General features: G+C 37.4%; 1 protein-coding gene across 3 annotated transcripts in view; it reads right to left on the bottom strand.

Annotated features, from left to right (window-relative positions):
• Positions 1–7,297: 7,297 nt before the first annotated feature.
• Positions 7,298–12,995, bottom strand: part of LOC108697224 (opioid-binding protein/cell adhesion molecule homolog) — a 591,521-nt gene continuing 585,823 nt past the window's right edge. For 2 of the 3 annotated variants that reach the window (XM_041571289.1, XM_041571290.1), the window contains exons 8-9: positions 12,012–12,163; positions 7,298–9,495 (exon numbers count right to left, since the gene is read on the bottom strand). In XM_041571289.1, the coding sequence (XP_041427223.1) occupies positions 9,395–9,495; positions 12,012–12,163 (253 nt within the window). In that variant the 3' untranslated portion in view covers positions 7,298–9,394. The remainder of the gene's footprint in view (positions 9,496–12,011; positions 12,164–12,995) is intronic. The other variant, XM_041571291.1, reaches the window with a different exon arrangement.

Raw genomic sequence — 12,995 nt, 5'->3', positions numbered from 1 at the left:
AGAGAGAGCTTCTAGAGCTGTTTATTCGGTATGGAAAGGCATTCTACAGAATAAATATAGTGTCATAGCATGCACTATTGTGATTAATCAATCTAACTGCCTCGGTAGCTTTCCTTCTCCTTTTTTCACATCATAATTCTGTGTTTCCCATGGTATGACTAAATTAGTCAAGGCAGAACATATCTAGAAATTAGAACACATTTATGTGAACTTTACAGTATGTTGATGCAATACATCTACATCAATAGGCTTAATTTAACGATATCTGTACCAAGAAAAAGAAACTGTAGATACTGACACAGTATGTACAGTGAATGGAAATAGGTATTGTGTAGTCTATGCTATTTATTAACTAGTACCCTGTATGCTCTGTGTATATATATATATATATGTGAAATTATGAATTTTCTGCCTTTTGAAATTAATCACTCATTACTAATGGGTAAGACATTTTTTGGAAAATGTATAATATTGTGTGCATATCTCACTGAAATACCAAGAGCATGCTATTTCCAACCTGTTGCTTCAGGAATCCTGTAAGCCCCGTTTGCTGCCAGAGGCATTTGTGAGAAAGGAAATGTGTTTGTGTATTGGGATATAATCCTGATATGTTTTGATATGACCCATTTCTTTAAAAAAAGTCAAATTCCAATCTTACATGAAAGGCTTATCCCCTTCTATACAAAAAAACAGCCAAACAGCATATTATTAAGTAGCACATGGTATGAATGTGACAAAAGTGGTTTGAAATATAACGTAAGGATAGGCCCCATGCTTAAAAATATGAATGCTAGTAAGCTGAAGGATAACTGCAAATGGACCACACTTTGTAGATATATACATTATAAATCTTAGGCATTTGGCCACTGCATTTAAAAAGGCAAAATATTTTGCTGGTTCAGAATCCGATGAGAAAAAGGATTGTCCATAATGCTAGTACACGTATTTGTGCCATATTAAAAATCTGTCACCTAGAAGAAAGATGTGCCAGGAAGATTTTTGACCTTGTTTTTAAACTAAACAATCAATGTCAATCTCATTAATAATACTCATCCTTAGATTGTCTTCTTGCAAGTCCTGAAATGAACACCTGATCTGCAGGCTAGCGCTGTTTACACAGTATTTTATGTGTGCTCGCTATTGCACTACATTGAGGGTAAGAAAAAAAAGTATTTTGCATGTTTTTTTTCACATTTCAGCTGTTTTTTTTAATTAAAGAGTCCAAATCCAATAAAGCTTTTCTCCAGGAGCCAATGTTTTCGATGGCATTTTATTTATCTGAGATTTCAACAAAGATATTGGGGTAAACTCCCTTTCTCCAGAAATGTTTGCTGTTTTCAGAAATGAATTGTTGTACCTTTAAGCACATTTGGTTTGTTAAGAGAAATTTACTGGAATTGGACTTCATACACAAGGAATTCAGAGCAAGCTGCTCTTTATATTTCAGCCTGTGTCTTTACCACTGGCAGTTTGATTTTGTATGCGTATTATGTTCATAAATGAACTCTGAAATGTTTTTCTTTGATAGATAAAATGTAATATTGAAGCTATTATGCATAAACTAATGGCAGGGTGCTATTTTGACATTTAATTTACATGTATTATTCTGCCGGCCAGGTGGTATAATCTACATATAGGCACATTTTAGGTATGAGAATGCAGAAGGCACATGGAGTACTTTTCTTTACTTTGAACCATTTCATTGGATTTTTTTCTTGGTACTTCCATGTTTTACACCTAAAGCTTACAGCAATGTTCAAGCCACAAATGTTGTAGATTCTTTACGTTAATGAAAAGGCTTTAATGTGTATACAGAGCAACAATTCAACGTCCATTTTTGAATTGAACGTGTGAACCTGTGAACATGCTGGTCAAACACTATAGATTCTGCCTCTTACAAGCAGTTCATTTTAAAAAAAAATGTGGATTATGAACTAGTAAAATAATATGACTGCTATAATTTCAAATGTGGAAAATAGGTATTGCAGCAAATTAAGATAAAAAATAACATATCACCCTTTCATTGGTAACTTGTAGTTATTGACTCTGCACAATTTAGAGTGGCCCTATTTATCTCATTAATTGTCACTCTCTCATTAAACACTTGCATATCGATGGCTTTTATTGATATTGGTAAGAATATAAAATTTACCCAAACTGCTCATATGGGCGTATTCCTCTTCTCACGAATATTTAATTCTATTCATGCTCAACAGTGTTTCATCCCCTGCATTTATTAATTTACCCACTTGCCCATATCTCAGAGTGATTTTAAAATGGACAATAATTGACTATGTGACAACCACCCAATATTGTCTAGTAAGCCTTTGTCAGTGGCTCCCAACTCCAGTAATCAAGGACTACTAAGAGTCTTTGTATCTAGATTGTACGCTCTTTGGAGCAGGGTTTCCTTATTAAATTTTTATCATCTGTTGGCTGCTCTTCTCTTGTTGTTTGCTAATGTATTATATTTTCCCTATATTTGTAATCTTGTAAAGAGCTTCATATGTTATTAACAAAATATAAATAAAATAAAACATAAATACATATCACTGCTTGACCAGAGGTGCACAATAAAAGTCATATGTTTTCAACATGTTGGCTTAAGGCTGGTGATATTGCTCAGCCTGATAATGTGGTAATGGTCTTTGATGACTGGAGTTGGGAATCACTTGTTTCATGGAAGTGCCCAAAATGAGTTATAATAAAAAAATCTACTGTTAGACAAAAATCAAAAGTTTTAAAAAAGGTTATTTAAATCTACAGCCTAGGTATAATAAATTGCTTAAACTAAAAAATCTAAAGTTATAGGATAGTCTGTAGCTGGGGAAGGGGGTTTATTTATATAGAGGCTTCTCACTGCTGATTTGTTGTTCTCATTGGAATTAGGAACTAGAAAGTAGCAGAAATTTTGCCATGTTTAGTGCAAGATATAACAAAATCATAGATGTTTCCTAACTGAAACAATATACATAAAGTATGTTCAGCACAAACTGTTTTCACTGAAGTTAAAAAGGGGGAAATAAACACATCTGAATTCATAATGGAAATTTAAGCATAGAATGCTTAAAAACTAGCATCTGGGCTTTGGTGGAACTAAATGGGTATAACTGCTATGCTAGAACAAATGTTGATAAATAAAATCCCTTTTTGTATTAAGATTGTAGTAGATTCTAAATTATAAATAAGCTAATTGCACTCAAAACAGTTTGACAAAAAAATCTTTTTGTTAAGAGTTGTTTCAAAAGTGGTTTATTTAGCCCATATACATCACAAAAGGGCAACATTTCAAACCCCTCCGGGCCCTTTATCAAGCCTTGAGGGGTCTGAAATGTTGCCCTTTTGTGATGTATATGGATTAATAAACCACTTTTGATACAACTCTAACAAAAAGGTGTGCATTTGGATTTTTTTGCAATTACTCTACTGACCCTAATGCAAGGGAAGGGTTTTCTGGGTAAGCACCCTGCACTTTCAATAAGTGGTATTCATTGGATTGGGTTGAGCTCTCCATCATCTTGCATCAAAACAGTTAGACATGAAGAGGGCAATATGAAATGGAGAGGAAACTTAACTGAAATTATCCAATCGTCGTACCAGGATTCACATTTCTAGAATAAACCATTTCCCAAATTCACTATTATGAATTGCCTGATTTAAACTGGTGGTACATACAAGATGAAACTAAGTGCTCCAGTTCTTCGTAAGCATTGTTTTTCCATTGTGTTCAGTATATACAGTATGTATTGGCCTTATGACCTTGTGCTTTTAAACAGCCAACACATCTTTTGACACTGAATGCTTCATTTATCAATCCAAAGTGCCGTGGAGTGCCCCGTGGAGCACTTGCACCTGTGTGATTGACAGTGGAATCTACAAGACTGTGCAAGACAGCTTTATATAGAACTCTGGTTAGTAAGTACAGGGCTTTCATGAGCCTTTTGTTCCTCAATGCTCCCTATGCTGACTGTCTGTATTAAGCTCAAGCTTGGATGCATTCTGTTCCAGGAGATAACCACATGCAAACCTGCTCACCATACCTATTTTTTGGCACCTTGATCAATGTTATATAAAAGAGTATATACAGTATATGAATATATATTTAACGAAATTACATTTCATTAATTACACTACATTAGTTAAAATAAGTTAAAATATTATAATGAGCCCCACTTCAATCATGTATGAGGGTTTGTGGATTAAAAAAAAAAAAAAAAGGATTATTTCAGCTCTCAATGGAACCTTCTTGTCTTCTGGTAGTGACATTTTACATTGTAGGACATTTATCAAATATATTACACAGTGATCCCCACCCAGTGGCTCTTGAGCAACATGTTGTTTACCAACCCCTTGGATGTTGCTCCCAGTGGCCTCAAAGCAGGTCCTTATTTTTGAATTCCTGTATTTGAGGCAAGTTTTGGCTGCATATAAACTAGGTGTACTGAAGCTCATGTAGGGTGTCAGTCCACATTAGGGGCTAACAAAAATTAATCACAGCCCATAAGTGGCACCTCCAAAAACTTTTTGCATGCATGTATTTCTCCACAACCTTTAAAATTTTTGATTGTGGCTCAAGGGTATAAAGTTGGGGATCTATGCTATAAAAGAAAGCTAAATATAGAAACATTTCCTGGCAATTTTTATAAGCGATCAAACATTTTTAAGAAGTAATGCTGGTGAACAATGATAAATATGGGAATATTTTGTGACAACTATTTTCACTGGTAATAGAATGTCAAAAGAAATGATTTTTTTTGATATGGTATCAAAAATGCCTTAGTATTGCTTTCATTTTGCCCAAAGCTGCTTATATTTTGCTAAGCAGGGCCTAATAAATGGTGATTTGCAGCTCTATTTGCCTATGCATTGGCAGCCAATGAACCATGAAGTTATGGGTCTAGGCATTCTATCTATACTTTGCACTGGAACATAGAGAGTGTACTGGTGGCACCAATCAGTACGGTCATTCTTTTGGTAACCATCAGTACTCTTTTCTGATTACCTCACATTGCATAGATAATAGGGGGCTGTGAGTTGCTGTTTTTATTTCACCATTGTTGGGTACAGCTATGAAATGTGGGCTGGCAAAAGAGGGCAAATATCTATGAATATATTAAATATGCGTTGGATAATTACAAACCTTGCACTTTATGGTGGACTTCATAAATATTTTACATATATAAATGCCTGGGTAAATGCTATTTACACAGGCAAAATTTTTAACAGCAGTAAGGTAAGCAAGAGCTTAGTACTGGAACATGGAACACTTTTGCCAGGGGAAATGGCTGTGCTGTGCACTTTGTGTTGCATAAATAACATAACACAAGGTGCATTAGGGAGCACAGGGTAGCCCTTTTCTTACCATTTGCAATAGGGCAGGTGACAAGAACACGGTTTCTGTTGTGACCTGCTGCAACTTGTGTGTATGCATAAGCTATAATGATAGGCGAATTTATTCGCCAGGCTTGAATATGGGGCGAATTTGCCCGTATCGCAGCCGGCAAATACATTTGTGAATTTGCCATGATGGTTCCGACGCCGTCGACGTTAAACTGACGCCCATTGACTTAAATGTGTGTCGGGCTGTTTCGCAAATTTCGCATGAAATTAGCGAAATTCGTGGCAAAACAAAACGGGACAAATTCGCCTATCACTAATAAACTTCCCCCATTCCACCTCACATCAATACAATATTGCTGAATGTAGGCAGCTCTGTATTCAATAGGGCAGTCGCAAGTCTCTGAGCTTCATAATGGCTTGTTATTTTTTGACAAAATACCTGTTGAAAGGTACTGCATTTTTCTGCTAGGAAAGTCAAATCTTGTACATGTAAAAGACTGTCAAAAACATGGATAAAAAGTCAAACTAAAATATGAAAGGGATAATGTAAAAATGTATAGAGTTAAACATAAAAGTAGTAACACATATTTAGATCATATTGCTTAGCCATTGCATTCCTCTCTTTTAAAACATAAAACACCTGAAGCCAAGTTTTTTCATGATTGTGTGCATTTTTTACTTCTCTGTTGCCCTGGTTGCTGATTCATAAACACATGCAGAATGATTATCCGATATGTGACTGCATTTTAAAAACATTATATTTGGCATTTCCATCCTAGTGCATTCAACAATAGAAAGAGAAAAGGCCTACGTCAAAGGAAATCTGCAGAACTTCACAAACCATATCCCTTTCGATTCTACTTCATGAACAGAAATAAATAGATTTCTTTCTTGTTTAATTTAATAAGTTCATAAAAAAAATCTCCTTTAGAAATCAGCTGTTTTATTAACATGCAATGATCTTGTTAAGTGCTTCCCAGAGAATTTCTTAATTTAATCTTCTCATCTAAAGTTTATGAATTTTTATCTCCTAGCTTTATCTGTGTGCTGAGCAGGATTTTTTCTGGTGGATATCCAAAACGTTCTTCTCCATACTGGCACTTGTTTTTAGCCCTTGCATCTAAACAACAACTAATAAAAATAAGCAGAGCACAAGACATTGTAAAAAAACACCGAATGTTAACTATAAATAAACATTTGAATCCATAGTATAACTCTAAACACATATCCAAATCCGTCAGTGTGCATTTTTCCTTTATTTGTCATCATTTAACTGCCAAAATGCATTATAGAATGGAACAATTATGATTGACTATCTAGGGACGTTGCAGCTGCTCCAACTGGAAAATTGATCATTGCTTTCCATTGCCCTAAGTACACTTATACATCGACAAGTTTATTTTTATGTTGGAGATGTTTTGAATCATAAAATGGTTTGTGGAATTCATGATAAAGTTCCATTCTTCAGAGATTTGAAGACTGCTAAATCTAACCTTGCATGTACAGAATCTTCCCATAAGAAAATAAGCAGTGTGCTTGGGCAATCCTAATTAAGTAGAAAAAATATTTTATAAATAATTCACTTTATCAAAAGCTTTCTGAGACAGTGGAATTGTCCAAAAAATAATGCATGTTTCCTAAAGTACTTAATATGTTTTTCTACACAGAGATTTGCTGGCATCCATGACATTGATGTCTCTTCACTGTTCTTCAGGAGAAATCTTTAGAGATTCGCCCATACTTTCTTGGTCCTGTATTTCTTGCCCTAATATTGATACTAAACTGTTAGGAAGCTTAATTGTATCGTTCATAGCACCCTTTTTTGTTGGTGTTTTGTTTTACTGTATATATGATACACAGGCTGCGGATTTGTGCAAAAATAGTTCGAACAGGTTCATTAGCTTCTTCCAGAGAACATAAAGCAATACATTTATAAAAGGATAAAAGAGATCAGCAGTTACAAATATCAGACTTTATTGACACACACAGGATTACAACCATCTCACTGTCCTGGCCTAGAAAATTTTACAAAGTTGTGTAACGTGCAGCAGTCTGCTTGTGTCCTCATCATCTAACATTGAAATCAACATACCTGACCCTCTAGGGTTTCATAACCAAGTGAATATCTAGACTGAGTAATGGTAATAAAAAGAAAAAAAAATGCTGTTCTTCAAGTTTCAACAGAGGATTGCACCTTTGACTTTTGTTCCTATGAGGAACCTACAATTGCAATACTGCCGTTGATATATTTGCAGCTAAGGCATTAAAACACTAATTATCTTGGAAAAGCCTGGCTGACAATACCTATACCATAAATATTGACAGAGCATTGCACTGTAGACTCTGCATCTGGCTCCTGTAGCTATTATCTGTATATATTCCATACGCAGACAGTGACTGGTGTACACTCATTGGTATACTTATGGTAGTCTTTACGATCACATGTATAATTTGTTGAGAGATATGCACGGCAAATACTATATGCATTTAGCAGTAATGCTCTGAAGTGTCCGCTCACTGTAGACATCAGATTGTGTCTTTTTTGTATCTGAATGTTAAGAGATGAACATGAGATGTGGATATTGTTCAGCAAAAAGGTAGGTGGGTAAGTCACTGTATACTATAAACATCAATGCCATTCTTTATAACTGGTCATGAGCTGGGATATACTACTGCATAATCTTTTTGACTGCCTAGTTTTGCAGAAGAGACTACTGTAACATACGCTTTTATGAGCTACACATGGCTTACTGTTGGGGTTTAAAAGTTCACATCAATATATTTTTATTCTTAAAAGAAACACAAACACAGAGTGGGGGACCATGGGGACTTATCTGAACAATTAAATAAAAATGCTAAACTAAAGGGGTATTTTGTCCCTAACCACAGCTGGATATTAAATATTTGAAATATAATTTGGAATTTTTTATTAGTTTATTTTGCATAGATGAGAATGCCTCATCCCCATGTTCTTATTTTTTTGGGGATCCAAATAATGTGTGCTGTTTATACATTACACACCAAAACCAAATAAGAAACACCTTTTCCCCCATAACAAAAGTTTTGGCCTTCTGTCAGATGAAGAATATATTGCTTTATGTTTCTACTCCAACATTACTCTTTCCAATTTGGACAAATCACTTTATGATTTACCCACCTACCAGTTATCAATTGTTTTAATGGCAGATTTTTTTGTGTTGCACACTTGGACCTTGTGCAAGTGTGTAACATATATTTAGAAACCCTCCAGATATAGGTGGTGAAAATTGAGTTAAATCACTGTTCCAAATACTACTTAATTGGGTGGGTTCATAAACTCTTAGGACATAGAAGAAGGTGCTGGGATGGTTGATAAGAGGGTCCATAGTTTAACAAAGGGGTTCCCAACGCTAGAGATGTGCATTTTTAAACTGAACGGGTGGATTCTTAGAGATATCACAAGGTCCTCAACAGGGCACCACATGCTTAATATTGTATTTTTAAAGACATCTGTTGTTGATGAGAGTTCAGGACCGAGGGAAACAATCCTACAGACAGTTTAGAACCATTCATGTTTAAGCTCATGTTTCTCTGTAGCCGGAGAATTTTCAGTAGTTCTTGTACAGCTTCCAAGCTACCTTGATGCCTCCACTCGTGTTGCCCATTTCTGGCTTTCACAAATTATCTTTGGAGCCAAATATGGGAGGATGATGGACATCAAGTCCAGCAGTAGTGACCACTGTCCTTTTTTGCAGAGATAGGTAGCCTCCCACCTTACCCTCCATAGAGAACTGTAGTGCATCACACAGGGATTTACAAAGACACCAACACAAGAAACCAACCCATTTGCTCTCCCGGGTACGTCGTCACAGTTTGGGAAACAGTGGGTAAAGAACAGTGGGTAAAGATGTGTGAATAGAAACAAAATATGCATTGAAATTCAGCAAACTACCTAAGACCCGGGGGAGAAACAGAGTGTAGGGCTGAGGCATCCCCCCAAGTTATTTCTTGTTGAAGTGTAGAGGGAGAATCCACCAACATCTCCCTGGCATCATTGAGAACCCCCACTCCATGTTCAAAACTTTGTGAGGGAGTACAGGATAGAACACCAAAGACAGGTGGCAGCTATTGCTGCAGAAGCCGAGCTGCTTCTATTATGAATGGCTCCAGGTCCTGCTGAGAAAAAACAGTTTATTAGCAACACAATTTAATACATATATATGGATATATTATCAGCTTACTGGAGCATATTTTATGCAAGATCAACTACATTTTGTAAGAGACCCTGCAGATGGCTCCTGTTGGTTTTTTTTTATCTAAAAATGTTTTATAAAAAAATATAAAGGAGAGGCATGTTTTTCCAGAAATGTCTTGTTGAAGAAAGGGAGGTGTGCAGGTGATACAGACAAATGCACTTAGGGGACATGTCAAATATCTTCCATATAGAAGCACAAATCCCATAAACAACATATTCTGGATAACATATACCCTGTATTTGATTTGCTGTGTATTAGTAGGTTTGTGTAACAAATACTACAGTTGTGTATTCTTTAATAATAACATTCTCTAGATAATGTAAAAGGTCTGAATGTAACATGTGCAGGAAAGCAAATAACAAATAAGACACTATTTCTAGCAAAACGTGAAAGGCAAGATTACCGCAGGTCACCAAAAGCATAAAATAAAAACCCTATATTAGTTAACTGTGGAGTTTTCCCCTTGTCAACTGTGGTGAATCAACATCTCTAACTTGATCAATCATTGTTTTTAGTTGAAATTATATTTCTACATGGCAAATAATTTATTAGAAGGTGTAGTAGAGTAAAGAAAAACTACCAGACCCAACAGTGCATGCTGCTGGTTCTGTAAAATTGAATCATTAATTGAGGCTTGTTCAAAATAATAGCAGAGTGGAGTTCAATGTGTGAGGTCATACGTTCTTATTTAAGGAACAAAGGCAGCAAATGTTGTGCATGCTGGTTATAGTGCATTTCTCTCTGAAAATCTAAGAACAACATACTTTTATTAAAAATCTGATTGTGGATAGGAAAGCTGTCAAGGATTAGGTAAGGGCTCTGTGGAGACTGATGGGGGAAGGGGCGAGTCCTTGAGGCAGGAGCTGTATGTGCCTAGGGTACATGTAAAGGGGAGGCAGGAACAGGTTGATGAGGGCGAAGAGTCCGACTGAATCAGGTACAAAGCAGAACGAGATGAAGAGGGCGATGACTCAGGACAGGAACAGACTGGATGGAGCAGGAGTGGGACAGGAACAGACTGGATGGGACAGGACAGTGCAGGCATAGATCAGATCAAACTGGTGATAGAGTGCAGAGGTAGACTAGAGCAGAAGGAGACTGGAGTGGATAGCAGGAGAGGACTGGAGTGGATAGCAAGAGAGGACTGGAAAGCAGGATATAAAGGAACGGAAATCAGCAACAGGCAAGGCAGGGGTAAGGTCAAGGTCAAGGCTGAAATAGGTTAAGGCAAGGTAAAAGGTAGAACTGGAGCAGAAGTGGGAGGGAAAGACCAGGCAGGAACAGAACAAGGAAACATAAGTAGGAAAGGTTCAAGGTAGGACAGAACAAGGCAAGGAGGCAAAAGCTGAAACCCTTAGTTAGCTAGGGACAATGCCACAACTGCTAGTCTGGGAAACAATGTTCTGACAAGATGTGTTTGGAGGGCTGACCTTAAATAGGGCAAAGTCAGCCCTGATTGGCTGACTGCAACTAATCAGGCAGCAGCTGGGCTGGGGCTGCAGAGGCCAAACAGGTTGCAGCTGGGCTGGGGCTGCAGAGGCCAATCAGGCTGCAGCTGGGCTGGGGCTTCAGAGGCCAATCAGGCTGCAGGAAGGTCAAAGAAGGTCTGTGAGTACAGTTACAATTGGAAGACACCTATGTGAAGCAAAGCTATCGGCAAGAAGCTCCCGCAAAGTCCTAGTGTTGAAAATAAGGCGTGTGCTGAAGAGGTTACAATTTGCCAAAAAACATATTTTGACTAGCCTAAAGAGAAATAATGCAACATTTTGTGGACTGACAGCAAGATTCTTCTTTTTGGATCTAGGGGGTATTTTGTTGTAGTGTTGTCAGTTTCAATACAAAAAACCCAAACACACCAGTAAACAAGCAACATCTTGATTTAAGAACAACAAGGTTGACATTATGGAGTGGTCAGCCCAATACCATGACCTTAATCCAAAGGAAAACATATGGGGTGACATCAAAAATGCTGTTTCTGAGGCAAAACTAAGGAATGCAGAATAATTGTGGAATGTAACAGGTGCCAGAAGTTGGTCAACTCTATGCAACACAGATGTGAAGCAATTCTCAGAAACAGTGGTTATACAACTAAATATTAGTTCAGTGATTCAAAGGAACGCAAAATCTTGAAATATTTTTCAGATTATACAATGAATGTATAAGTTTGTAAAGAAGAATGCAGACACTGCTATCTTTTGGAACAGCCTCATATTCCCTTTTCTTTACATTCTGTTACAGAATAACACAAATTTGATACATGTTTCTTCATGTTTTGATTTGGAATAGAATGTGCAGTGTTCCCAATACATTTGAGTGTATGGAAATAACTGCTATTATAAGGATTTTGAGCTTTATTCGTTTTTTTTAAACACGCTGCTATTATTCTGAACACAACTGTATATCTCATAATGAAGGTGACTCCTCTTTGGCACTCACCATATAATATGACACTGGCATTAATGTTTCCAAGTTTATTTGAAGCAACACACGTATAATTTCCATAATCCTTTTCCGAGACATTGAAAAATGTTAGAATGGACATATGCTCATTGTTTTCAATCCTAACACCATCTAGTCCATTGGCTAACCTGAGAGAAGAATGGAATAGAAAGATCAGGCACTCAACATAAAATATAATTTATACACCCATAACAATGTGGTTGTTTACTTGCACACATATAATGCTGTAATGAGCTTTTTTATTCTGAACCATATTTTGTTTTTAGACATTTTTCATCATCAAAAACTTAAAAAATTCTAACATCACAGGAAAGTAATATAAAGTAACCTCTGTTGTGTGTAACAAGGATATTACAACTCACCGGGAAGGTCTGTGGTTATAGAGCAATGAGGCTGCAGGCCTTGTGTTTCTCTAAACAGTGTAACGGGCCCGAAGGCACAGTAATAGTAAGGACCAAAGAGGAGACCAGACCAGGTTCGCAGTACAGAAAGTTTATCCAGAAGAATCGTCAAATACAAGCAAAAGGGTCAGTTCAGGTGGCAATCAGCAAAGTCCAGGAAACAGGCAATAAACGGTACACAGGAAAATATAGCAGAATGATAACACCCAGGAACACAGTAAAGGAACCTATAATCGGGCAATGAAGAAAAGGGGAATGGGGTTAAAATAGTCCTGGGCTTGGCGCCAAAAACTGACGCACTGGCGTCAGACGCAGACGCCAGCGTCCCCACGCTGACGTCCTGACGCCGGCGCCCGATTCTGACGCCGGCGTCCGTTCCGTCGCCGGCGACCAATCCCTGGGCGACTCGATCTTGACGTTGATGGCCTGCGACCAGCAGGGACCACATGGTGGAGCAGGGGGACGCCATCTTGGTCGCCATCTTGGACGCCATGCAGGTAAGAACCTTCGGATTCCATTACAGTACCCCCCTCCTTAGGGGGGGCCTCAGGACCACCGA

The sequence above is a fragment of the Xenopus laevis genome, chromosome 7S, assembly GCF_017654675.1.
Source record: "Xenopus laevis strain J_2021 chromosome 7S, Xenopus_laevis_v10.1, whole genome shotgun sequence".
NCBI lineage: Eukaryota > Metazoa > Chordata > Amphibia > Anura > Pipidae > Xenopus > Xenopus laevis.
Note: the sequence above shows the minus strand (reverse complement) of the source record. Positions and strands in the feature narration are given on the sequence as shown.